The sequence below is a fragment of the Meleagris gallopavo genome, chromosome 1, assembly GCF_000146605.3.
Source record: "Meleagris gallopavo isolate NT-WF06-2002-E0010 breed Aviagen turkey brand Nicholas breeding stock chromosome 1, Turkey_5.1, whole genome shotgun sequence".
Lineage (NCBI taxonomy): Eukaryota > Metazoa > Chordata > Aves > Galliformes > Phasianidae > Meleagris > Meleagris gallopavo.
In genome coordinates this window covers 52,392,735-52,420,205 of record NC_015011.2, presented here as the reverse complement: position 1 = coordinate 52,420,205, position 27,471 = coordinate 52,392,735, and the positions used below count along the sequence as shown (strand labels likewise).

At 42.2% G+C, this 27,471-nt stretch overlaps 1 protein-coding gene across 2 annotated transcripts in view; it reads left to right on the top strand.

Moving 5' to 3' along the window:
• TIMP3 (TIMP metallopeptidase inhibitor 3) overlaps nucleotides 1-27,305 on the top strand; it is a 34,170-nt gene extending 6,865 nt beyond the window's left edge. The window contains exons 1-5 of one of the 2 annotated variants that reach the window (XM_019615414.2): nucleotides 1,737-1,776; nucleotides 17,509-17,591; nucleotides 24,417-24,528; nucleotides 25,193-25,314; nucleotides 25,947-27,305. In XM_019615414.2, coding sequence (XP_019470959.1) covers nucleotides 1,752-1,776; nucleotides 17,509-17,591; nucleotides 24,417-24,528; nucleotides 25,193-25,314; nucleotides 25,947-26,144 — 540 coding nt within the window. In that variant the 5' untranslated portion in view covers nucleotides 1,737-1,751 and the 3' untranslated portion in view covers nucleotides 26,145-27,305. Of the gene's footprint in view, nucleotides 1-1,736; nucleotides 1,777-17,508; nucleotides 17,592-24,416; nucleotides 24,529-25,192; nucleotides 25,315-25,946 lie in introns of those variants that run through there. The other variant, XM_003202351.4, reaches the window with a different exon arrangement.
• The last annotated feature ends 166 nt before the right edge of the window (nucleotides 27,306-27,471 follow it).

Here is a 27,471-nt window from a genome sequence, read left to right as displayed (position 1 = left end):
CAATGGTCTACTGACTGAGCTCTAACAGCTTGTAGCACATTTGTTTCTGGCTGTCGAGCAAGGCTTAGGCTTTCAAGAAGTCTCTATGTAGGGGAAGTTCCTTCAAAAAAAACTGAAAGTGTCTGGTTTTTTTTTCTTTCTTTTTTTTTTTCTTCCCCCAGGTGAGTTGTAGGGAAAATAGAGTATAGTTTGAAAGTGATGCAGATTACACTTTAAGAGAAGCAAATGATATCGAACCAAACATAGTATGTTGTCTAAAAATACTTTTCATATACAGGCAGTAGCAGCCCAACTCACTGCTATCATTAGCACCTGTTAGTTATGGATTCTGGACAAAAATGTACACTAATCAAAAATCCATGATCTTTCTTAGTTGCTCATCTGTTGTTAAAGTAGCTGGATACTGTAGTCCTGCTGGTTTCAAGCTTATATGGGAAGAGCCCAAGGCTGAAAAAAATGATCCCATAGATTTTTCCCTTCTTATTTCCTTGACTTTGGCATATAAAGGCCTGGGTTTTTCCTGACCTGCATGATCACTGGTACCTCAGCAAAGCAGGTATAAGTTGTGCTGCGTTTACACAATACTTGCGCAGACAGCAGCAGCTATACCAGGTGCAGCAGTGTGAAGGTAATGCATTATTACTTATTGCCCCCGGGTGATTCATTTAAAAATAAATAATCCTACAACAGCACATAGGAAAAGGGAATGCTTCTGTTCCACAGGGCCATGTTCAAAATGTCCAAAGCTCCTGCTGGCCTAGGCTGAGAGATAGGAGTTTTAATTCGTGCTGTATTGTAATTATAGTACTGGCACTCTAACATCTGTTTCCTTTTCTCAGTGTTTCCCTCTGTAATGGGTGTTACTGCAGTGCAGCCTTGCAGGGAGGCCTGCTGGCATTGTGTTAGCCTTTATTTCTGTGGAAGAGCACTGGAGCAATTGTTCAGACAGCAAGTTCAATCCCTCCTGCTCAGGGGATGCAGGAGCAAGCAAAGGTCTCACTCCCCTGAGGTTTAATCAGCTCTCTCAGATTTTTTGAGTCAACTGTAAATAGGAACCTCCTTCCTCTAGTGAAATGGTTTTGGACGTGGTCTCCAAACAGTTAAAATATTTAGGGAAAACAAAAAAGTGCTTACTTGTACCAAGACAGGAAAACCACGGAATGGAAAACTTTCACTTGACTTTGAAAAACGGGAAATGGCTGGTCCTGAAAAGGCAACAGGTAGGGGAGAAGAGAGCCAGAGGATATCTGTTCCCCTGGCTCTTCTCCTTTAGCTCTGTGTCCTTCTGGGGAAGGTGTTCCAGGCCAGCCCTGCTCTTTGGATCCCTTTATATGCTTTCCAAATACCCGCCCCAGTTTCCTACTTCCTGCCTGGTCTGACACTGCTATAAATATCTTCCTGCCTTTTATCAGCCTAGGGATACACACGCTGCAGATTAAAGGGGATTGAGGAACAGAACGGCCTGCAGCCCAGCCCTTGGCACGTGTGGGGTTGCTGGGTCCTCTGCTTTGAATTTCTCTTAGCAAATGGAGGGAGACCTTTAAGACTGACACAGCCTCCTTGTTTATCTCTCTCACCTCTGGACTAGGGAATGCAGGCCTGTTTCTGAGTAAACAGTTTATTGCAGTAAGTAATAAACTGCATATGGCAGAGAGCTTAAAGCTGGAACATGTCTGGTATTTGCGAGAAGGGAGAGCTTGGAGGAGAGACTTAAGAAGGAACAAGCGATACCAGCATAGAGACCACGCTTCATGGGAAAGTACCGCAGTTGCATCAGTGAGTACCATAAATGCAGTGGTGAAGAGGGCCAGTCTAGCAAGAAAGAGAGAAGTCACATGAACTCTGGGGCATGTAAGAAGCCATTGCGTGCAGTGTTTCCATAGCCAGAAAATCTAGGCCCCCCTGCCATAGCATCCTGCAGGGACAAAATCACCAACCTGGAGAAGTGTGGAAAGACAATGGCAGTAGTTCCTGTGCAGCACCTCACTGCTGCAAGGATTGTGTTGGGGGTAAGGGCAAGATGGGTTCTTAAGATCTTTGTTTTACTTTTGTAAATATGAAGAGTAGCACCTATTCCCTCCTTCTTTTTTTTTTTTTTTCCTTTTCTTTCTTCTTGTGCCCAAGGGAGTGGAGGATTAAGGATTTAGTTGGTTATTTCCTTAGAGAATCAAGATAAAAAGGAGACTTCAATAAGTCTGCTTCTATCTTCTCTACAGACAGTGTATGTGCAATAGAATTAAACAGCTGCCCTGCTTTTCTCCAGTGTATAACAGTTTGCAGCTTTGCAGAGAAGCACAGAAGTAGAGGATTCCACAGCATCAGACCGAATTCTTAGGTGGCACTTCGAGAGACTCCGGATGATCACGAGAAGGTTTGAATGGAATGTTATCCATCTGGAGAGAAACTCAACTAGACCTGGTGGCAAATAGCCAATGACCCTTGTTGGTAGGTTGCAGTTTACACCTTCCACTTGGAACAAGTGCGCTGCAACAGAACCTGATTGTGATTGTGAGTCAGAGATGTCATCCATCTAGTCTGGATTTCCAGTGCTGTTAGAATACACCTCCCAGAAGCCTGATGTGGGATAGTCTTGACCGCTTCTGTCATCCTAATTCCTTGTAGTTAGAGAGATTGATTCACACCCTGCGGTTTTAAGCTCCTTCCAAAACTCTTTCAAGGCATTTGTTATTTTAACTCTGGAGAGTCTGTTTTGTTATCTGTGTGAATGTCAAATCTACCTCCCAAGTGCACTCTAATATGCAGCTTTCTCTTGATATTCCCAGCGTATTCTGGTTTGCTCTTTTTGGCCCACAAGATGGGAGTTATGCATTTATTCATATTTTGTTCTGACACCAAATAATTATGGATCTGCAATGCTAGGAATAATAGGTCCTTGTGCTTGCAAAGCCCTACATCTCTGTTGTGTGACTTAGCAGGATTCTGCAGGGATGGTGCTGTGATTTCAGAGTTATGTGATTCAAAGCCCTGAAGACATGGGGTTGTGTGTTTTGTGGGGTGCAGTTGCCTGTGCTCTGGCAGAAGAATGGCTCGTGGGATTGTTGTACGGTCTGCAATGCTATTTTTATCATTTTCATTTGGTTTTACACTTACTCCCTAGTTGTGAAGTCATGAGTACAGCTCACAGTGTTATGAAAACTGCTGAGCCTTTATAGGAGAGGTAACGTGGTAGGTTTGAGGGAATTATTTACCATTTACACTTTCTTATCTTGAGGCATCCAACAGCAATGAAGGGCTTTATTTGAGATAAGGCTCTATTGGACCAAATGTGTTTGATACCAAGGATATTTGTCCTTTCCAAAAGAGTGACTGCCTTTAAAAAGACAAAAAAAAAAACAAAAAACAAAAAACAAAAAACCAAAAACAAGAACAGAACAGCAAAGTGGGAAGCTGGTCCTTACTGGCCTTTCTTCCCATGCCTTTCATTTTCATTTAAATTGGTTGAAGAAATAGTTTAGATTGATAAAAGGAGACAGCACCTGTGTGCTTGACTGGATGGGAAACAAAGCTTTCACTAGTACCGGAAAGTTTTCAAGCCAATAGGTTCCTTCCTGTCCATGCTGGATCTCTATATATGGTTTGGATTGCCCTTCTCTAAGAGTGATTTCCTCTTGCTAACGGCTGTTAGAAGAGGTAAAGGAAAGCGCTGGATCTTTCTTTTCCTCCAGCCCCAGAAACTGTACAGAGACCTTTTCCTGTTTGTCTTTTGTGCAGTATGACAGCTTGGGCCTTTGACGTAAACTTTGTCCTTAGTGCTGTTCAAAGCTACCCTTTCTGAATTCAACAACATTGCTTACACACGTTCTGGCTAGGCTGCCTTCTTGATGGAAGGGCAGGAGGGCAAACAGAACAGGTTGTTTTAACACACCTGATGCAGTCGTGTTTCTCTTCAGACTGTGTTTGTTCATCAAGCCCCATGAAGTTCATCCATAATAGAGTTCCTTCCAGCACATATTCCTCTACACATATGTGGACCAACCAGGGAAGACTGACCACAGTGCTTACTGAAACATTATTGCCATATATTTGAGGCAACCTCACCAGGTTAACACCACAGTGAAATACAGTAAGAGCAGCTTTTGTTCCTAAAAGTACTCTGAGTCTTGGAGGGAAGGGAAGGTGCTCAAAGGAGTATTCTAAGGATTGCTACGTAGACCACTTGGGTTTGCTTTGGTGATGAAATAAATCCTTCAGAGCTTCCAGCAGCTGTCCTAACTCGAGCAGTTAGAATCAAAATGCTGATGACTGTTGTTTCCCCTCTGAACTGGAATTTTGGACTCTCTCCATTCTATTTTTCCCTCCTGAGAACACCTCCTGCTGAACTGCTACAAAAGCTGTATGGCCATAAGCATACTGAAATTCTGTGCTTTGAGCAACTCATGTGCCTGGGAATCAACAGTTACAATGGTTAAAAAAAAAAAATAAATAAATCAGTCTAGTTTCTGTGTTCCTGGAGTAATTTCCCTTGGCAATCTGCAAGCTCAGAATGGAACTACACATTCATGAGCTACATGCATCCGATTTGTCTGCCAGTATAATAGCAACAGCAAACAGGATCTGTGTTCCTTTCACCCAGTAAAGGAGACCCATGTTTTTGTGAGGTGTAGCTGTAGTGATAGTAGTGTCAGCCCCATTTTTGTCTTGAGAGTGTAGGCAGCAAAGCTACAGCTGACAGGACCAGGTGATGTCAGCCTGCTTTCTCTACTGCTTCTGCTACTCAAGGCTTTAAGTTCCACTTCTTTTCCTCTTTCAGAAGGCAAGAGGGGAATACTTTCTTCTTTTTGTGTGTTTTCACTGAGATCCCCTACCAGAAAATGCTACTCGGAGAACTATAGCAGTGAGAAAGCAATCTGTGGCTGTTTTGCATAGTTGGATAATTTGTTAGTTTTGTTTCTAAGCCAAACCGTGACTGAGGCTAGCAGCGCTCCAAATCTTATTAATGGTAGTCCATGTCATTTTGGAAGTTTTATCTTCTCATTATTTTCCATATATGTTCGTTTTCTGGTTTTGCCAATATGCACTGGCAGTTCCTCAGCTTCCTTGCTTGGTGGAAGGAAGCAGGGGAAGGAAATCATGTGTTTTGGTACTCTGGTTTTCTCTGCTTATCCCACAGAACATTGGAACCAGAGATGAAACTATGCTTTGGTAAGCTCAGCCTCTGATTTTTCTCAGGGGGAATAAGCCATTTACTATTCTTAGTTGGTATATTAAGTGTGAAATTAAGCAATTCCAAGGGGGATGAGCAACTACCATTCAGAGGGAGTGCTTTTGTGCTTCTGGCTTCTCTTCAGAGCTACAACAGCTCACTCTTCTTATAACTTAAGAGTTTCCCTTAGAGTAGTGGAAAATCAGAGCCATGCAAGGCTGCTACGACTCCAGGCTCAGACGTGTGCCTCGTGTGCGTGTGTGTACATCTTGCAGTTCAGTGATGACCCCGATGACTTCTTGAACTTTTAATGACAATGCAACTGTCTGTTCATGGTGCTAATTAACCCAAAAGCTGATTCCTCCCTCCCCCTCATTATCCGTTCTGTGAATGAGATGTGAAAACAAGAAGACGACTTTTCCCGTGCCCTTAGGGCTGTCTGAGCCTGGCATCAGTGACCCTGCTTGAGTAGAACTGAAAGAGCTGCTGCGCAATGGCCCGTACTCCTTTTTAATGGGTTATTAAAATTCCACCTTCTCCCCCTCCCTCCAATCCTGTTACAGTTTGGAGTGAAGGCACTTAGGGGAAAACAGCTGCAGGAATAACTTTTCCCTCTTCTTTCGGAAGGGCAGACGCAGCTGTTCAGTCCCTAAGTCTGGGGATTCCACCACTACTTATTTAGGGCCTGATCCTGCTCTGCTAAAAATCAGAGGCAAGATTCCCACTGGGTCCAGTTGAAGGAAGAGGCTTCAGGAAGCAGCAATCACACAATACTGCTTCAAAATGTTGGGAACAGCTAGGAAGCAGAAAGAGAATAGGAAGACACTTGTCAGAGTTGACTTGCCTGCAGTCTCAAAGAACAAGCATTCAGCAGCTCAGTGCTCTGCTTGAGGAACAGGTTAAATCACCGTGTTTGTGGTGTCCTGAGTGTTTTTTTTAAAGATAGCTCTAGTATGTCCGCGTTCACTTACGGTCTGTAGTGCTGACAGGCTTTTATTGGCACACTCTATTAAAGGACTGATCTTTCATGTTGGGTGCTCATTTTAGTTTAGATACCTTATGCGATCATAAGAGATAGTGAGTTTACTTCTTGAAAAGAAATACCCACAGCTCTCAGTGGTATGAATTTGTTACTTGTGGCTTCTGAAAAATGAGGAGAAGAATGGAAGGTACTCTTGCTTCTGTCATTAGAGCTTGTTGCTGTCACCTCTGATTAATAGAGAGAAGGAGGAATCCAGGCACGTGTTGGAGAGGATTGGGGTTTCTGTTCCGTAAAGAATTTTGAAGTGGTAGAAGTTTATTCAGAATGAAATGAGATTAAAAATGAAAATAAAGAAGTCTTCAGAATGGAATTTTGGCGGGAAAAAGAGAGATCCTCCAATGCATCTGAAACTAGTGTTTTGAAGGGTTGATTTAAGATGTCTGTTTTGAACAGAGGTGTCACATTAACATTTAGATGTTGAGTGAAATTGAAGAGAAATGCTGATTCAGAATGAAAATAAGTTTCAGTCATTTTTGAGGATATTTTTTTTTTTCTTTTTCCTGAAGTTGATCCTTTTCCTTATAAATTTGTGACTTAAGTAAAACCATATTTCCTGACAGGAAAAAGCGTTTCCAGAACCATTTCTACCAGCCCTATCCCTGATGGCTTAACAGTAACAGCCTTCCCTTCTGGAAATTCTGATCAGGTTACGTGCTGCCCCTCGAGCTGGGAGAGATTCCGGGTCATTGGTCCTCTGGGCTTACAATTTGCTTTTCCTGAGTGCTGAGGATTCTCTTTAGTCCACACGTACCCACCTTTCACTTCGTTCCTTTGCAGTAGACAGCTTTCCGTGGGTTTGCTGCATTAATGAACAAAGAAGTTTGTGGCTGTGCTGCTGCCAATGGGCTGAAACGAGGCATTTCCCTTCCTGTTCTCAGTTATTTCTCTGTCAAAATGTTGAAGGTTGCTTACACCTGTGTTCCAGGTGTGAGCTTAAGCAAAGCTCTACAAGCTGGCTCCTGAGAGGTTAGTTCAGGTTCATGACTTCACTGCAATAGAGCCCTCTTACAGCTGCGTTTCAGAGCCCTGCAGAGGCAGGAAGCAGCCAGGCCTGGTGTGTACCCTGGAAATGATTACCCTTATCTGTAAACATTCAGCAGGGAAGTGTCCAGAGAACGTCTGCCTCTCAAAACAGTTAATGAGCCTTACAGCCTTCAGAAATAGCAATCACTGTGCCAGGTGTCTGTGAAAGGGCTAATCATCCATGTCTTATGGCACTTTACTTTTTCTTCCCAAGAAGTTACCTGAATGCCTAAGAAATGATAGCAGAATGCAGACTTGGCTCACCCAAATCGGAGCTTAATGAAAGATTGGGGTCAGAATATTTTATCTAGTGATTGGCAAATCTGCCCATGGCAGGGGGCTCCAACTCAGGGATCTTCAAGATCACTTCCAACTTAAGCCATTCTATAAAGCTGTATAACTCCAGTAGCACTGGCAAGCTAACTGACTGGTAGGTTAATTTCAGTTGAATTACATCAGGTTTGAATGGTCAGACTTGAGCATTTCCCTAAAAAGCATTGATCAGCAATACTGACGAGGGATAAAACACTGTGTTAGTCTTGAATTTGTGTTAAAAAAAATAAATAAATAATGACAGCAATTGGTGGTGGGGCAGGCACTACTAACTATTGAGTGTGTTCTCTGTGCCTGCAGAAGTCTAGCCAAAAGCTGTATCTCATTAGTATTTCATAGGGAATGCCAGGTTGTCAGGGTAGTAGCACAACTTCTGGAAATCTGTTCTACAAAGAGCCTTTTGGGCTGTCTGCAAACATGAATTTTTGATTAAAATTCCCTTTGATGAAGAAAGTAATAAAAGAACAAGGTGGCTATACTATGTCTCTCTGCCATGGTCTCTAAGGAGCAAATCTGGTCAGTCTGTCAGTAGGGCAGTGAGCAAGTTCCTGAGCTCTGAAGAAAAAAAGGTAACTGGCTGGTGTCTGTCTATTCTCTCTTCTGCCAATAATTTGCACCTGTGCATAGGTGAAATCCTGAGTCTTCAAAGCCAGCGGATGTACAGCATGCATTAATTGTTATTCATGTAGTCACTTGTTGCTTACGGGTGCTATTAGACTTCCAGGCCATCTCATTACCTCTTTCATGAGCTGTCTCATATCACTCTCCTATTACTTATTTACTACCTTACTCCCCAAACAAATCTATGCTGAGTCTCTTTGGACCTTGGTGTCCCTCTGATGGATCAAACCGAAGCTTGATGTTCTGGAACACGAGGTACCCTATGGGATCCTGGACAGTTCCTGGCCAGGTGGGTGAGCTGGCCAGCATGGAGTGTCCTGACCTTGACCTGTAGTCAGTCTGACTGTGGCTGAAATGGGAGTTCTGGAATGTGGGGCTGACTCAGGGTGCAGGAAGTCCACTTGTTATAATGAACATTGAATGAGGATCTGAGAGCTGCACCCTGTTTTTAAATGGTGTCAGGACTTCAGGACAAAATTCTTAATGTAGCTAAGCTCAAAGATTTAATCCCTACTGTCAGTGGCTGTGGTTAGATAATGGATTTTTAAGATGGGCGATTACTAAATTCCTTAAACGTTATGATAAACCAGAACTATGTCATGGGTATGTCCAATGTCTATGAACGGTCTATGGTAGCTGTCGGCTTCTGAACAGTTTATACTATAATGTAGTATAGGGCAAAGGTAGTAGCTTCTGATAGCAGAAACTGAATGCAGGTTTAATCCCAGCATCCAGCAGGCTCAATACTAGGTCCTGTAAGGTCCTGTGCCAATAAGAACAGCAGAGCAGCACTTATAGACCTGACCTGGTTAAATATGTATACCTCTTTGGCATGGACAGCTGCTTAGTCTATCATTTTAATGCAAGTTTTCTAATGTAGGAAGGAATCTGCAGGCCCACCCAGTACCCTTGAAATCTATACATGTTCCCGAGCACTTCTTCCTCCCTAGCTCTACGTGCAAAATAGAGTGTAAACCATGTGATCGGCAGTGTGGCCTCCTTGCAGAGCCTGGCACCCGTCCCAGCCAGCCGAGGTGCTGAAGGAAGAAGTCCTCTGAAGTAAGTCACTGCGGTGGGGAGTGTCCAGGCCTGTGGCTTTTGATACTCCCTGTTTTGAAAGCTTTACGTGGGCTGTCAGAGCTGCCTGCTTTCCAAAGTGCAGAAGAAAACTGCTTTCAGATGTTCTTTTATTGTTTGTTTTTTTTTTTACAGGACTCTCCTTCCTCCTCTTCTTCCTCCAGTTGGTCCATTTGGTTGAGAATTTGTAGCGCATTCTTGGGTTGCACAGGGGATTAAGGAAGACTTAACACTGTATATGTGGTTCAGTGCTGGATGAGGGCATCTCTCTTTCTCTCTTGCCTTCTGATGTCTGTTGAGTAGTCTCTTTCCTGCTTGCCGAAGATAGTGGTTTGGTTCTGAGAACCAGATAACAAGCTGCAACACAACAGCTTGCAAAAGAAGCGACTGTATCCCAGCAGAGCAGCTTATCTGCAGCTTTGCAGGCCAAAGACTTTTCTTTCAGAGCAGAACTGAAAAGTCTTAAGAAATTTGCCATCAAAAGAAAAAAAAAAAGGGAAAAAAGGGCATATCTGCACTGCCCCCTCAGCCTCAGATCTCCCATCTACGTGTTTTGAGGTACAAGTAAAAACAACCACATTCCCCTTCAGGAACTCTGTGCCATTTGAACACTCTGTGTTACCCTTGCTTAGGATCAGTAGTACTTTATTCTTTCAATAATGCCCATTACCTTGAGAATAAGAGTCTACTCTGTGTGACATGAAATGGGGTTTCTATGATAGTAGGTTCTTTAAAGTACCTCGCAATCGACTTCAGTCACTCTAACACTTGTTCTTTGTAGTTTGTTCTCCTGATCATGATCTGTGGAAATGCAAGATCAGTCTCACTTGCAACCATATCACTAAATCACAGCCAAAGGACACATTTCCTTCTTAGCTGCTCCCCTAACTGTACTTCTTCAGGCAATTAATCTCTCTTCATACGCTCCAATTTGCTTTCCATGTTACAGCTCACTTGATGGGTTGGGAAACGATCAATGCCAGATGCACATTCCTTTCAGGCAGTAAATGTTCCTCCAGCGTAAGCCATGCACTCCAGCTCCTTGTTTTATTAAAACCACATATGGTTTCCATTTGCCCCTAATTGGTCTCACCTCAACTCTGCCATATTCTCTGAGTGGAACACTTAGACTTATGGCTCCTTTGAATGCTTCCAAAGAGCTCTGAGAAGCCAAAGCCTTGCCTGTCTCAGCTCAGCTTCCTCTTGCCCTTCATATACTGTCTAGAAGTACTTGATCTAGAAATGAGGACTGAGTTACATTTTACTCCCCAGATCTTACGCAGACCAAAAGAAAACGGAAAAGGTGTTTTGAGTGGAGCATTGCCTGACCAGCTTTGAGTCACATGCATGTTATTTCTATGCTTTGTTGTAAGTTGGCTCTGGAAAGGCATTTGCATGTTGGTTTTCTTCCAACACTGCCAACCTTGGCTGAAAGCAGTTCTTTCTTTGGTAGCTGTTGGTGACAGAAAATGAGGTAGAGTGTATTCTGCTGAGAACATCCCTTACAGAGGATGGCAAGGTGCTGCTGTGCTGTGCTCTGTTCATGGGGGGCTCCTTTCATTTCCTCCACTCACTCTTTCTTCCTTCATTCTGTCACTCAGCTACTGCCTAGACTGAATTCATCTGCCAGTAACTACTTAATTGTTTAGGTGGAAGGAGGGGTGGGGGAGAAGAGGGGCAGGAGGAAGAGGAGGAAAAAGCATGCCAAAAAAAGGAGGCAGCAAAGTGGCTAGTCCACAAGAGTGTGTTTGGTTCCTCATTTTATTTTGCCAGAAGATTCTGAAACTGTAGAACACAGTCATTCTGCAGCCTGCAGCAATGCTATTTGCTTACATTTCTAGCAAACCTAGAACTTGGTGTTGACGCAAGTGAGTGAGTTTAACTTAGTGATGCATGTAACTTTTATGCCCCAACTAGCTATGCTCTGCCTGTACTAGCTAATTTCTTGGTCCTGCCTGGCTTCCCTGACTTCAGTAGGTGTAACAGCTAATAAAACCAAGAGTTTTTTTGTTGTTGTTGTTGTTCCCCCCCCAGCTTTGGCTTCTCTGTGTTTATCACAAGTATTTCCTGAAGCTAGTCTCACTTGGCACGAAACATACTATCCGCATATAGATCTTAAGGATTCTACTTGGATGGAAATGCATTTTAAATCCCTTCTTTCTTTCTCCTCCTTTCAATCTTTCCTCTGTCCTCTAAACAGACTACCTGCGTATGATGGGAAAGCAAAGGAGCTAGCAGGAGCTGGATGTAGTGCTGGGTAGCTGAGAGCTTTCAGCAGTATCAGATATAGTAACCAGTATGAAAGGTCTAAAATTGAACTTGCAGTTTGTTATATAAGAGAGACCTCTCTGCCTCTCCAATCCTGATGTATTTCAAAGGCAATCTGCTTAGACTTGCATAGGCTGAGAGGCACAATACAGAGAGTGCATAAAGTGCTTGTTACTGATGCCATATTAAAAATTATATCCAGTGAATAAACTACAGGATAAATGCCATCTGCAACCCAAGTCCTGCTTGTCTCATGCAACCTTGCATCTTTAATTTATGGTCTTATTGGGAGGATTAGTTTTTTCCCAAGTAGGAAAAGCCCTTCTAGAGCAGTTTATAATTTTTTGAAGTGATGGGAGGTCTGATGCAATCAGTCTTGCATGAAAGTGCATCACTCCTGTTTTGCAGTGTTAGAAATGAGAAAATTCGATTTGTTTTGCCAACAAGCTCTCAGAGGCTAAGAATTCTGCAGAGTATAAAAGAATATGAAACCTGGTTAGTGTTTAGCAATTGCAATTAAGATCAGTTGGCTCAGCCATAGCTTGGGCCTGGGTGAAGCCATTTAATTGTCCTCTGCTTTTTGGGGTGGCCTTCAAACAGCAATTAAAATCTTTCAACAGGGAAAAGGGTTTTTTTTTTTTTATCTGTAGAACAAAGGCCAAAAGTAAATGTCATAGTTCTAGCTTAAAAAAAAAAAATAATAATTGGAGAGAAAGATATCTGGCTGTTTTCCTTCCTGTTTTTGTTTAGATTTTTGTCAGTCAAAATATTCCAACAAACTCGGCAGCTAATTTGCCAAAATAAGCATGAGTTTCTTTCCGCTGTGGTATTATCATCGCAATGGTCTGATAATTGGTAGTGATTGAGGTCAAGGGGGTGTTCCTTCTCTGTCAGTGTTCCTTAGGGCAACACAAAAAGGCAGAAGATTGAGATTTGGCCTGTCAGTTGAGAAGGCTAATTGGGAACTAGTTTAATGGTGAGGGGTATAAGAGGAAGGCAGCCAGCAGAGAACTGCTTACTTTGCTATTTTCTGTTTTATTTTTTTGCTTTCTTGATGAGCTTCTCTGGCAGTGCTTTCTGGGAGCTCTGCTGGCCTTGGCTTGTTCCAAGGCAAAGCAAGGAAGGTTTTCTTTGCTCATGTGGCTTTGGCTGGAGGTCACGGTGAAACAAGGCAAGAGAAAGCTCCTCTACTGTATCTTCTTCTCAGCCTTGGTCTTTGCAAGAAGCCTTCAAATTCAATATGTTTATAATTGTCTTTTGGTTATGTAGAGGATGAGACTTTAATTACAGGCAGACAAGGGATTTCTATCTGTTTTTGTCTTTTCATGAACCCCCTGCTGCCATCACAGTCTTCCCCATGGTTCTGCTGTGCTGTGAAAGTGGAGAAGTGGGTGAGATGGTGTTTTCTTGTTCCAGATGCATCCCCACCCACTTGCTTCTCACACAAGCTTACAGCCACCAGACAACTTAACAGGTTTCCAAGAGGTTGTATACAGCTGGGCCAGACTTCCAGTCCAAAGGACACAGTCCTCTTGTAGTTATGGCCCTCTGTTATTAGGGAAGCCAGGAGTCTTGGTGATAATTGCTAACAGATCAGATGGGGGGTGGAAAAAGGAACACAACATGTCCCACGTTTAGTGTCAAGGCAGCATTTCCAAGCACACCCTTCTGCTGAGGGGTTGTTTTGCAGCCCAGCTGCTGGGCTAGCTAGTGGCCTCAGAACAGACAGAGCCTTTCTTAGCCTCCTGGTCACATTGATGCTCTGCATAGATGTTATTTTGCTGCTATTTGGATGTCTAAGAATGGGCTGAGAGAATTATTTCTCCCCTATGTCTTCATTAGTAAACAACGTGAATCCTCCACATCCTTCATTTGCTTAAATGTAACGAGTGTACAGCTCAGCCAAACTTCTCACTTAAAAATACCCTTATTGCACACCAGTGAAAGAAATCCTGGAAACAATAATAGAATTGTAGCATGTGTTATTCTCCTGAGACTTTCATAATCATTAGTCACAAGGGAGATGGGTTTGGAGCAAATCCTGGTCTCCGAAGGCAGTGTGCCTCCACTGAAAGCTGCTGTTTATGGATGACAAGCATCCAGCTCGCGTGGAAGCATCTGGTTCTCATGGTGTGGTTGGACATACAACTGGGAATCGTGGTGTTAGCTCCCACACGTACCGCTGCCCTCTCGTTAGTGAGATTTGTGATAGTGTCACCATCTAGTGGCTGACCTCCATAAAGGACAGGCTTGAATTAACTAAATATGCCTTTGCTTTTCAGCTGGGGGAAGAAGAGCTCCTACTACATGTGTAGTAGTGCTTTATGCTAGGATGAAATGGCTTCATAATTGCATGTCTTTTCACCACGTTGTTTTCTCAGCTTGGGAAATGCTTCTCTTAGTCTCATGTGTGCCCACTTCTCTCACTCATTGTCTAGTCTTCACACTGTGACCATGTCCTCTGCTACCCATCATTTTTTTTAAATTGTACCAACATTGGACAAGCAGCCCTTTCTCCTCTTTGAATCACTATATGGCAGCCACTCTTATCAAGATTTATACCCCCATTTAATTTAACTTTTCATAATAATTACAAATCACTCGTGAGACCTTGCCAACTGCTCCAGTCCCACAAAGTGACCTGACCCGAAACCCTGAAGTACTGAGAAACATTCATCTTGGTGTATTTTTATAGGCAGTACATCAAAGGAATTGTGGTTTAAAAATATGCAGCTATTTTAGTGACCACTTGTGTGGGATAAAATTTCCCATCAGTAACAGCAGGACTTTAACAGAGCTTTGGGGAGAAAGGAGTTCAGGGGAACGCTCACAGCACCTTATGCCTTTTTCTGATGAAAAAATAGAAGTCCTCATAGCAAATAGTGGATTTCTCCAATGTAACGGGGACTGAATTTGCAGCATCCACGTGGCTGCAGGAGCCCTGTTCTGTGCAGATCTGTGGACTGCTTTCACACGGCTGATGAAGCTGCATGTAAGAGCAGCCTCTGAGAAGTCCCATCCATCCAACATTGTTTTCCTCTTACTCAGAGGTGTCTGATCCTCAAAGGGCGGAAACTGGGGCATCGTTTGCTCCTTGGCTGACAGCTTGGTTTCTCCTTTAATATGGGAGAAATGAGGTAGGGTGAGTTCCTTGTTGTTTCCAAGCTTTCTGGTAGAGGAAGGAACTTATCCAAAAGGTTACCATTTGGATAATAAAGACAACTTCTCTGAGATACAGACAGCCTGACCCACTTGCTAGAGGCTTGGAGTGACAGCCCATGCTAAGGTTCTTCACGGCTTTCACTAGATGAATGTGCTGGTATGATTGCTCCTTTCTATTTACTGGAGAGTAATAATCTGAAGAGACGGGGCCTTTTTAACCTAGTCACACATCCTTCCACCTGCAGGGGTAGCAGTGTTGGAACTGGGATGCTGTTATGTGCTAGTGAAGATGCATGTTTGAATCTTTGGTCTTGTGGTGAAGCTGTTGATTAGTCCGTAAATCAAAGCTGCTTTCTTTCTGAAGCGGCTGTGCTACTTTAACCAGAAAGTTAAAGGGCTGCCAAACTAGCAGTTGAGTACATGAAGAAAACAGATTTTTAGGTATTTTGTCAGCAACTGGGAATGTGCCTGTCATCTTTAATGCTAACCATGTTCTGGTTTGGCAACCTTAGGGTTTTGCAAAATTGCATTTTAATATATTTCTTACCATTGTGAGTTAGCTGAATTTAATAATCCTATGTTAGGCAAACACTCGTTGTTTTTCAATTTCAGTGTGCTAGATAAGCAACAGATGAAGATAAGACCTTTCATACCCTTTGCTATGGGCTGTATTACTAATGAAGTACCCAGGAATTCACAGAGCGTTAACGAAATTGTGTTCTTTTTAACTGAGTCTTAGGCAGTCTGCTTTCTGCAGTTTCACTTGCAGTGGTGGTTGAGGAAAACAAAGGGAAGTACCTTATTTTTGAAAGCTGTTTGCACTCCTCAAGGACATTCTTCAGTGTAGCTATGAAGTTTTGAAGGAAGGAGTAAATTGAACTCTGAGCAGCTTGTTAAATAGTGGAAACAACAAAATTGTACAAATTTGTATGCTTTTACTGCCATTGGATAATAGAAGTTTGAAAAAAAAGAATCAAGTTTGACACTCAATAAACAGAAGTTTTGTTGGACCTTTGAATCAAAGCCAACAGCACTGTCTTACTGAATTTAAAGTTTATTTGAGAAGTCTGGCTAAGGCACAGAATGTAAATTGGAGCAGAGTGAGCTTATCTTCATTTTACACCATCCTCATGAACAAGTTCCAGGGGCTGGAGCATGTAGCTAGATCTGTCTCTTTAAATCTGTTTTTCACATTATTTAGAAAGTACCATTTTAGGTGAGTGAGGACAACCACTTTCCTTCATTAATTTGATGGAGGTAGCAAACAAAACTCAGTGCTCCTCTTCTTACCAATTCTCCAGGTGCTTCTATTGCCATCTGAACCCTGAAATGAGTTAAGAACCAACAAGGTGCTTGTTTTATATCTGATAAGCCTAGCAAATGGGTCCGTGAACTTTGTTACTGCTTTTATATACGGCTGTAATGCATATAATAGCTCATTGGGTTTTTTCCTATTTGCAAAGGAGCAACTCTACCTCTTGATTTCCCTTTCATGCCTTCCTACTTCTTAATGAATTGTTTTCTGTGATGCATTAGTACAATCTCTGTGAAAGGAATACCTCTGTCCTGCACAGGGACCTATGATCAGGACCTTTGTAGGCTCAGAATATGGGATGTATGTAGTCCATTTTAATTGCAGGATTTCAGTATTCTGGAAACATTGGGCTGTATTTTCAGCAGGGATATTTTGTTTGCAATCATGTTGTACCAATATAACCTTCATGCAGAAGTGTCTGGTACCTCCTTCCAGGAAAAAATGAGCTTCTATTAGTGTTGAGTGTGTTGCACTATTTGGATTACTGTACTGGAATAATTTTGATGGCCCTCATAGTGAGAAGCACAATGAATGCATAACTTCGGAGGCAGGATTTACATGGGTGTGTTGTAGTTTTGATGTTTCTCTTCATGGAATTTTGAGTTCCTCATTTGCTTGATTTTGTTGGTTTGAGTGGCTTCTGGGGTACAGCTTTTCTAACTGATTTTTGTCAGGACTGGTCTTCTCAAATCTCATTTTTTGCAGCTCCTGTAAAAGTTAAGCCACTTCTGGTGGTTTTATAACAGAATGTGATTGTTCTATGGTAGTGGGTTTTAGCTGAATAATTCCTGCCCTGTTACTAAGCTTTGCTTCCCTCCTGATGATCAGGTGATTTCAAAGCAGAGGATATATGAAACAGTAGTTTGTGTGGTATGTCCAAAAAATACAGAAGCAGGAGAGAGCTTCATTAACCTGACTGTAAGCTACCTGCTAGATTTGTTTGACAGACCTCAAAATCCTTAACTGTTTGTTTGAGAGAGCTGTTTGTTGGGAGTCTTGTGGTACCTCGGGACAAGCTGCTGTAGGAAGTCCCTAGATATGAGACATTGCAGTGTGCTGTACTGGGTTGTTGGGTTATTAGGAAACAGAAGATGCATGGGGCATCCATTGTGCAATTCTGTATGTTGAGATTCAAGGCATTCAATATTAATTTCAGCCCACTGGCTTGGTGCAAGCATTTTACCTTGTCTTGGTCTCAGCTATAATCTGTTTTTCAAATTGGAGAGGGATTTCAACACAAATAATGCTTGTTCTTTGTCTTCACACTTAATTGGATTTCCTCTAAATAAATACTTTCTTTGGCATCCCATTTTACATGCCTCTGTTGCATGTGAAATTTTAGAATAAATTAAAAGGAATGTTGGTCTGGAGTTTTGTTTCACAAAGTAATTTATCTTAGTGGCTTTTTTTGAAGTGGAGGGTCCAGCCTAAATCTTGCGAGGGTTTCTGTATCTAAATTCAATTTCAGTTGTATTGAGTTGTATTTTTCCTTTCTCATGACAGTGATCCGTGCTAAAGTTGTGGGGAAGAAGCTCATGAAAGATGGTCCATTTGGAACAATGAGATACACAGTCAAGCAGATGAAGGTATGTTTACAGACTTTTCACATGGGTGTTTACATAAAATAATGATTCTAATTAACAAGTAATAATGAATAAGATCAAGTATTTAAAGTAGCAGCCCCTCAATTGATAGAAATTTGCCTGAGGCATGGGAAAATAGCAGGGAGAGGTCATTTCTGACATGCAGTGCTGAATACTTGCATTTCTCCTTTATTGTTAACATATCTGGCAGTAGAGGATGATAGATACTGGAGTCATGTTTGTGTTCAACACAAACAGTGTTAAGACTGTGGAAATGGAAGCTTTTTAGTGCAGTGTTTTTTATTAAGCTCAAGATATGGTGCTGGGGGGTCTGCCAGCCTTGGGAATGTGCTCTTTTTGGCTTGCATTCTTTGTAACCACCAGTTGCCATGATGGCATTTTTTTCCACTTAAAGAACCAAGGAATCTCATAGCAAAATCTATTATATAAAGCAAAAGCAAATATTTTAGCTCTCAGGTATCATCAGCTTGCAAGTGCTGTTGACTCTATAGATGGAAAGAGGTAGGTCTCCTTCACCAGTTGTTTGGTTTCTCTATTTCCTGACTTCAGAGCCCTGATCTCTTTGGTGTAGAAACTGCATTCAACCTGTTGCTTTGAATTTTTTCTTAAACTGACCCCCATGTTATGTAATGCTAAAAATCAGCTCTGTGTTATTTTTCTTGGCTGCACTATTCCAGTCATAAGACTGGTTTATGTCTTTAGGGGGAGGAAAAAAAAAGGGAAAGGAAAAGCTTGGCAGACACTGAAGAAATCTGAAACATATTAGACAAAGTAAAGGTTCAGAAAAAACAGTTGCTTGCCTCATAACAGTAACTCTCTTTATAAGGCAGTTTATAGCTAAGCAACAAAACTGGGAGGAGGAGGCTCAAAGCCTGTTGCATAAACTATCGCAAAACTGCACACGTGGCCAAATCTGGTTCTGGCACGGCCTTTCCACTAGAGTGGAATGCCTCTACTTTGCTTAAGAGGACACAAGGTACTGGACTTACTATTTTCTTTATCTTTTAAATTTTTTGTTAAGATTCAAAAGTGAATATATAAATTTGATTAATTTTGTTTTTATTTATTAGTATCATAAAAACAACAGGTTATGTTGACAGCGGCAAGACAGTGCTGCCACTCTGGTTTTTTGGCAGCTGTCCCTGGCCTTACCAGGCTTGCAGCACTCTCTGATGTTCTTTCCCAGCTTTTACTGTCCAGCTTAGCTGGTGTACTTCACTTCACAAAACTATGTTGCACTGAGTTCATCAATTGTTCTTTTCCTGATTTCATCCTCATCTGTCCAGGGCCCTTAACCTCCTTCTTTCTCAGTTCAGTGCTTTGTTTCTAACACATGTCTATGGAGGAGCTGCAGTGGTGATCTAGACTAACAGTAGTCTCAAAGTGAGTTATTACTCTCTTTTTAGAATTAGTATTAAAATTTTAATTATTTAATTATTACTACTGCTCTTCTCCCTGAGCACAGAGATTTCAGATGTAAAGTGCTTGCTTTGGAAGTGTGTGAACAAAATAACATTTCTTCTAGACCCAGAAAAAGCCCCTAGTTTTCCTTCCAGCTTCACCTAAGGAACAAGGTCAGCACAGTACTTTCCTGTCATCTGAAGATCAGATGACATTCATGAAGATATCTTGACAGCCAAGCATGCAAATGAGATAAGAGAAATGAATATGGCTCAGGAAATATATGACAGCCTTCAAGTGCTACACATTTTTCTGGGAAATCTGTTGTAAGATGGTGGCGTAGCACTAACAACTCCACCAGAATTCAGTCCCAGTGGTTGGTGTTCCACTGTCAGAACAAAGAAGGTGATCCATCTTTGTGTAATGGAGTTGACTGTGTGAGAGGCACGCTGATGTTCCTGTGAACCTTGAAAATTGTCAGGATGAAAACAGAGCATCCTCCATCTGGTAACAATACAGCTTGCTCTACTGTCAGCCATAAGATGCAGTGTCATAAATCTCTGGAACAGCATTAAATAAGTGTACTTCATGTACCTAGGAGCTTGCAATGGTGTCAGTGCTGTGAGTAAAAAAAGCTTCTCTGTCTCCGTTGACAAGGGTTAGAGCACAATCCCAGGCAAGGTGACCATGCTGAGCAAAGCAGCAGCCACTCTACTGTCAGTAGACACTGTTGTGTCACTATTTAAAACATGGGAGCCTGTTCTGGCTGTTTCTCTTGAATTAAGCCTGCAGCACAGGGCCATGGCGTTTATAGCAGATACTGCAGTAATCTGTAACTTCCTCATGCCAAGACCAATTGTCAGTTTGCAGTAGCAGTCCCACAGCATTTTGTTGGGAAGCTGTATGCCCAGCAAGGACAAGAGTGATTTTAAAGAGAAGACTGAGTGTTGGTCAAGCTGCCTCTATTGCTATATTATGCCCTGCTACACTAATGATGGGCTGGTGAGATGTTGCATTGCACAGACCTTTGGCAGGAAGGAACCCGAAGCAGTCAGAGTGTTCAGTAAAACTGGAATGTCCCAAGGACACACTTCTTGATAAACAAACAAACCAAGTGACTTTTCCCAAACCCTGCTGTCTTTCTGCTGAGTTTAGAAGAATTTAGCTCCATGTGATGGGAACATGAGAATGATGCAGCAAATATCTCTTGCTCACCCCAATGAAAACTGTCCTTCTGAAAAGAAAATGAAGGCAGCCTATGGCTCTGTACAGCTGCATGGGAACAATTCTGAAGATAAAACTAACATGTCAGTGTTTTGTTTTTTTTGGCCACCTATAAACCTGCCTGCACCTGCAGATGAAAATAAACAAGCCTTTTAAGCCTAGTTGTGTGCACTGAATTGCCTGTGAAAAGCACTGAATGCCTTAAAAGGCATTTCTATATTTCTTTCGTGGGTTTCTAGAGTTTGCTGTGACTGGTTCTTGTTCTCGCTAACACTGCTAAACTCATTGCTGAATTTCATAATTAAATCAGATTGGGGCCTAGACAGGAGCACAAGGTCAGCCCTCAGGCACAAAACAGTGCCAGACTTCCTAGTGTTCAGACTTGTTGTCTGAAAAGGCCTTGTGCTTTTTCTAGCACTCCCTACTTCTCATTGCTTTCTCAAATAATGTAAGAATATTTCAAGATCACATATCAGAAGTCTGTACAGGACTGATCTAACCCCTGCATGCTCTGTGCTGCTGCAGTACATTCTGAGCATGGCCCCAGAGCTATTTCAGGAAACAGCAAAGGAAACAAGGAGACAGGATACTTCTTCTCCATAAGCACACACAGTGCTGGTTGACCATGGCAGCACTCAGTACAAGCTGCCAAAAGCAAGAAGGCCTTCTTTGATTTGTTGCTTATCTGTAAAGTGAGCTGAAGGGGATGAAGTTTGATAGTCACAAGAGGGAAGAAGTGGGGTGGGATTAATTTAGTTTAATTTTAGATGGACTGAAATGAAATGTTGAGTCTTCCTGCTGTCGTGGTTGTCAATGGAGAGAGATAGGAACCACTAAAGTGTAATTTAGCCCATCAGTTGTAGACAGCTATTTTAGGATGGGCTGAGTTGTTTTGGAGTTGCCTTTCATAGAATCATTAAGGTTGGAAAAGACCTCTAAGGTTGCCTAGTCCAACCATCAGCCCATCCCCCACCATGCCCAATAACCATGTTCCTCAGTGTCACATCCACATGGTTCTGGAACACATCTAGGGATGGTGATTCCACCACTTCCCTGGGCACCTCCTTGGCATCCCCCTGGGCACACCATAAAGAGAGTGTTTAATTCCTATGAAGCACCTAAATTTTAGGCAGCTGAATTTTGGCAAGATGACTCCAAGCTGTGGCATCTAGCACAACCTCACATGGGAGGAATGGAGGAGAACCATCACATCACAGGCAGAAGTTAGTCACTCAGCAGGAGCCACCACAGTACTTGCACGTGTGTTGGGCAGTATGGGGGCTGTGAAGGGGAATGCTGACACAGCTGGAAATAGAGCAGCACTAGCAGGCATCACCATGTGACACTTGCTAATACTTTATTCCCTGTCATTTTGTTTCCGAAAATACACATTTGTGGTGACAGGAGGACTCCGAGGGTAGCAGTTAGGAGAGAGGCTAGTTTAGTGGTTGGTTTTCTTCTGACTGGTCTAATAGCACTTCCAGGATATTCTGCGTGTCCAAAAAAGAAAATGCTTTATTTGTTTTGAAAGGGGACATCTGTAAAAGATTGCGGAATTTTCTGTTTCCTCCCGAGCACCAAGGTCAGAGCAAATTTTCTTCAGTTGTCAGACAGTGAGGCAGGCCCTGTCTGGCCCAGCCCAGGCCTGTTAGCATAGCAGTTGTTGCTGAGGGGTGAGCTGAAGGGCTTTGTGAGAGGCCGAGCATGATGCCTTCAGTAACCCTGGCAGTGCTGTCCCCAATGCTAATGTGAACAGGAAATTAAGCACAGGAGTCAAAAACTAGATGCCAGTTTGGCATTACCTCAGAGGCTATCGTTTTGAGCTTGATGGTGCAGAAGATGCAAGGAGTTGGACTGCAGGGGTCCTGTAGGAAGGGGCTGAGCAGCTCTTCTGAAGAATGATTGATCTAGGTTGTAGGCCCTTCTACAAGGAGAGCTTGTGAAGGTGTAGATTTGTAGTTCAGATCCTTAATTAGCCTTACGCTCCTTGAAGTTTAGCACTCAGAGCGACTGGTTGCTTGTATTGCGTGGGCCCGGCCTCCAGCTTTCTGTGGTGGAAAGACTGGGCAGCCCCAGCTGCTATCTTAGCTAGTCTTATCTGCTTAGATGCTGCAATCGTAGCTTCTTGCTGTGATTATCACTAGCTTGGGGTTTGAACATACGATCTTCAGTCAGCATGCATTTCCTCACAGTAGTACGCCTGTGAAGCAAGAGAGAGCTGTTTTGCAGATGAGGAATGAAAATGCACTAAGGACTAAATAACTCATCCAAGGACACATAGGATGCCTGTGCCAGAACTTAGATCTTCAGCTATCTCGATGGTGATTGGAAAATCTGAGTAGATCATCCTGTACCAATAAAAATGCAGGAATAAAGTAGAGATGAGGCAAGGTTCAGTTCTTCCATATTCAGTGTAAGGCTTTGCTGACCTAAGAATACAGTGCTTTATTCCAAACATGATCTGTGAGCTTCTGTTCTTACAGTATGATTAATTTTTAAAAAATGCTTTCCTTGCATATTTGTTGGGCGTAGAAGGAAGGCTGGAAAATAGAAACCCTCTGGAATGTCTTTTACTGTACACAGAAGTACTGTTACTGACCTGTGATAACTGCATAAAATGCTGATTGGAGTATTGTCAGTAAGGATACTCCCTGGATACCCAGAAGGTGATTTGACCTCTGCACATAGAAAAATAGTAGCTTTTTGTTTGCTTGTTTGTATACGCGGTACCTGGATCTAGCATAATATCCCTTACATCTAACTGAGAGCTGTTCACTGACTTCATGGAGGTTTGTATCGGGCACCTAGCACCAGAAAAAATAGCACAGTTGAATTCTGTGGAAGAAAAAGGGTTGTTTTTTAAATAAAGCAGAAAGGAGTAGTGAAAGATGGGCAAATGGGAATGAATGCATACACTAGGTACTAAGAGACTGCAAGGAATAAAGTAAAGCATGGAGGAGAATACTACCACTTTGGTGGGGATCAACAGCAGGGATCTATAGCTCTGGGGCTGCTTGGGATTTCTTCCTCTTATGCCTCGTTACAATGTTAACAGTTAAAATGAATTTGAATGTGTTCTCTATCAACAAAGCTAGTAGAGAAAAGAATAGAAGAAAGACTGTGAAACAGTGATTCTCTCTGCCCTCCATTGTTTAACTTCTAAATGTTGGCAACTTGTACAGCTTGGGGTGGGGGACCAAAAAGAGCCCCAGCAATTTGAAATATCCAAATTCTAAAGATGAGAATTTGGAGGAAAATTATCCTCAATGTCTCAAAAATAGGATATGATTTATTGGGTTCAGTGTATGCATGTAATGGTTACTTCTTTGCTATGCACAGACTCCTTATGCTACTAAACAGGTATGTATGAGTTTCCCTAAATGGAAGTGGTAAGGTCAAGTCAGATAAGGCCACGTGCTAATTCCTGATTGACTCCAACTGCCAGTATGTCTGTGGGTTCATATTTCTATTAAATTGAACTGCATCTTGGCTTCCACTTAATGATTATGAAAAAGGAGAAAAAGCATAGAGGAATTATGTATACATTATATTGTTTTCATAGCAGCCATCACTAACAGGCTAATTTTAAGTAGAATTCTATTTCTGCTTTCATTTAGTTAGAGAAACATTAAATCCCTGCTGAAGTCAGCAGGAGTTGTGTATGGTAGGCATCTGAGAAGGAGGCATCTGGCTTGATGACTTGGATCAAGCAGCAAAAGCTTGAAACTCTTACAGCATTGATACTGGAAAACAAGGTCATTGTTTAAAAGAAAAAATCCCTTTGTTCAGAAGAAATTGTTTAAGTCACACGAAGGAGAAAGAAGCCAAACTTGAACCAATTTCTCCCTGATTATAAGCTACATAAAGGAAAAAAGAAATTGTTGAGGATGTTGGCAGAGCTTGCGACGTTCATGCTTTACTCCCTTTGTGCCACTGGAACTAATGAGAGCAGGGATGGGGATGTCCCTGTAAAACTGTAGTGGTTCTTGTGGGTGGTGTTCTGTCCTACGAGAAGATTGCTAGGGAGACCTCCCTCAGAATCCAGCTAGTGCTGTCAGTCCTTCACCCTAAACACTAAAAGTTCACTGCTTGCTGTCACAGTCCAGAATCACAGATTGTAAAGAATCTGAGTGAAAAGTTGTCATCTTAAGATGACTTAATGCCTTTTTATTCTTTCTCTAGATGTACAGGGGCTTCCAGATAATGCCACACGTTCAGTACATCTACACAGAAGCCTCAGAGAGTCTTTGTGGTGTGAAACTGGAGGTCAACAAGTACCAGTATCTGATTACAGGTAAAGGACAACGTACTTTGTAATCAAAATCTTCTATTTTATACATATGGCTGCTAAAGACATGGGCAGCTGTGTACACAGCTCTATTAACAGCCTTCCAAATGTTAAAGTGTTCACCAGTGTTTGGGAGTGAAAAGACAAGGGGCAGTGGGCACAATCTGGAACACGAGAAGTTCCATCAGAATATGAGAAAAAAACAACTTTACTTTGAGGATGACAGAGCACTGGAACAGGCTGCTCAGAGAGGTTATGGTATCTCCAGAGGCTTTAGCAAGGGATTGAACTAGATGGTCTCCAGAGGTCCTTTCCAACCCATTCTATTCTGAGTATAGACAGCTGAGATAAGAGATGCAAGGAGATAGGGATGTGGCAGTTGCCAAGTCCTTTTGAAGGTGTCACTTGGTTTTGCTCAATTGTTGAGACAAACTTGTCAGTATTATTCACCTGTATGTTGTTGCTGGTGGTTACAGCTGGCATAGCACTCCTAACTTACAGAAGTGCTGTACTCTCTCTGGTCAGAAATTCCTGAGCCAGTTAATAAAAAGAAAGCAGTTGTTGAGCAGGGACTGAAGCCAAACATGTTGAGAGCATTAGCGGTCTCAGGAAATGAGCAAAGTGCTTGAGCTGAGAAGTGCTAACTTGTGACTTTGTGTCTGTTTTCAAGGCCGCGTGTACGAAGGGAAGGTTTACACTGGCCTGTGCAATTGGTATGAGAAATGGGACCGACTGACTCTGTCCCAGCGTAAAGGACTGAATCATCGTTATCATCTGGGCTGTGGATGCAAGGTAAGTGGTGTTTCTAATTAGGTAGTGTTAAGATGTTAGAACCCTAGAATTTTGTTTCCTCTAGCTGGTAATACCAATGATGGTGAACAGCCAGTGAAAGAAACAAAGGACAACAGTTTTTGCAGGGAAAACGGAACAGCTCAGGTTTAGTTTTGAGACTAGAGAAGAGATACATAAAAATGCCGTGTCTGTGCCTTTGTAATTCCATGTTGGAGCTAACTGGGGCTAGGGAAACCTTTTAGAATCCACACAGAATTGTTTGCAGATGGATGAAATCAAGTACCAAAGACTTGGCAAGATATGGCCAGTTTTTTTTTTCCCCCCCCTCTTGTGCAAACAGTTTGAATAGTTAAAATCTGTCAGCCTGGCGGTGGCACCAAGATTTTTCTCATGGCCTCAGACTTGCAAAAACATAGATAAAAGCTCAACTTTTCTGTACCTGAAAAGCTTCTTCAACTCTGGAGTTACCTGTGTATGTGAAGTTAAGCACATGTTCACATGCTTACTAAACTGAATTTTGAGTTAGTAAGCAAGGTTCTAAGGAGAGGAATTTTTAATCCCTTGCTTCTGGTAGAAAGGCATTTTATATAAAGTTCTGTGTTGCCTCACCGGTTTGCTTTTTACAATTGCAGATTCGGCCCTGCTACTATTTGCCCTGCTTTGCCACCTCCAAGAATGAGTGCATTTGGACAGACATGCTCTCCAACTTCGGCCACTCAGGACACCAAGCGAAGCACTATGCCTGCATCCAGAGGGTGGAAGGTTACTGCAGCTGGTATAGAGGATGGGCGCCTCCAGATAAAACGATCATCAATGCCACAGACCCCTGAGCACACTGTACCTTCCTTATCTTCCCTCTCCCTTACTTGTGGCTGATCTTCCTTTGGACACTAACTCTTACCCGATCATGATGATGACAATGAAATTAGTGCCTGTTTTCTTGCAAATTCTAGCACTTCGAACACTTAAAAAAAAAAGAAAAAAGAAAAAAAAAAAAGAAGAGGAAAAAAAAGAAGGAAAGAAAAAAGTCTGTGCTACCTTACTGAATTTGTAGTAGTTACCTTTTCCATTTTTGATACCACTCGTTTTGATCAGATGACGTTTGGGAGCTTACTTTTGCACACCAGAGGGAAAAATGGAGGAAAAAAACCATGGAGCTCTTGCTCTCTTACATGTATCATTAGCTGTAGCAATATAATCTCTATTTTTTTAGGAAAACAAAAATCTAAAAACTATGCCAATTAGGCACTATATTCTTCTGTGCGCTGGCTTCCCCTCACCCCTCCTCATGCACTAAATGCTGAAAATGCGTAGACAAATCTGTTTAAAGAAAAACAGGTTTCATTAATCAGATTGGCAGATGAAGCAAATTGAAAAGAAACCCAGCTTAAACTCTGGATAAAAATGACATCCAAAAGAAATCCTCCTCTATGGAAGAGATTGGCAATGTGATTGACTCCAGCAGTGGGAGAAATTCACCTGGTGTGTCTGACCACATCATCTGGTAAAAGCATTGTTGGCTGATTGTCCTAGCTAATTGCAGTCACAGTGTGAATGCAAGAATATATTTAAAGTTCTGGCTTTCTCCCGAACAAAGGAGAGAGTATTTTGTATTTTTGTTGTTGAAAAAACAAAAGCCCTATCCCCTGTGTAAGGGGGGTAAGTCCACCTGCAGCAGAGCAGATAAAATGCTGCGGCATCCTGTTTTGAACAGTGTTGGGCCTGAACTCTTTGCAGCTCAGCTTCAACAGCACAAACAGCTTGTAAACACCTTAAACCAAACATGCAAAAATACCAACTGTAAATCAATCACATGGGAGAGGGAAAGGGGAGACTTGCTAGAGCTCTTACTATAAAAAAATCTATTGCCAAAATAGTGTTTTGCTGAACTAAGATGTATATACATACACATAATGACATAAGCTATTTTTGACAGGACGTGGAAATTTTTTGGTGTTAGAAACAAAAGAATGGTTTGATTGTGTTTTAAAGACAGAAATATTGACATTCCGAGTCAGTGAGTTGTTCTTAAGATATTGAAACTCCAGTGTATCTGCAGTAGTGGCTACAGTCATTGTTTCCTCTGTACCCCAGCACCACAGTTCCTCCCTGCAGCTACACTAGCTGTGTTTGTTTATACGGCGAGAGGAAGTGGGG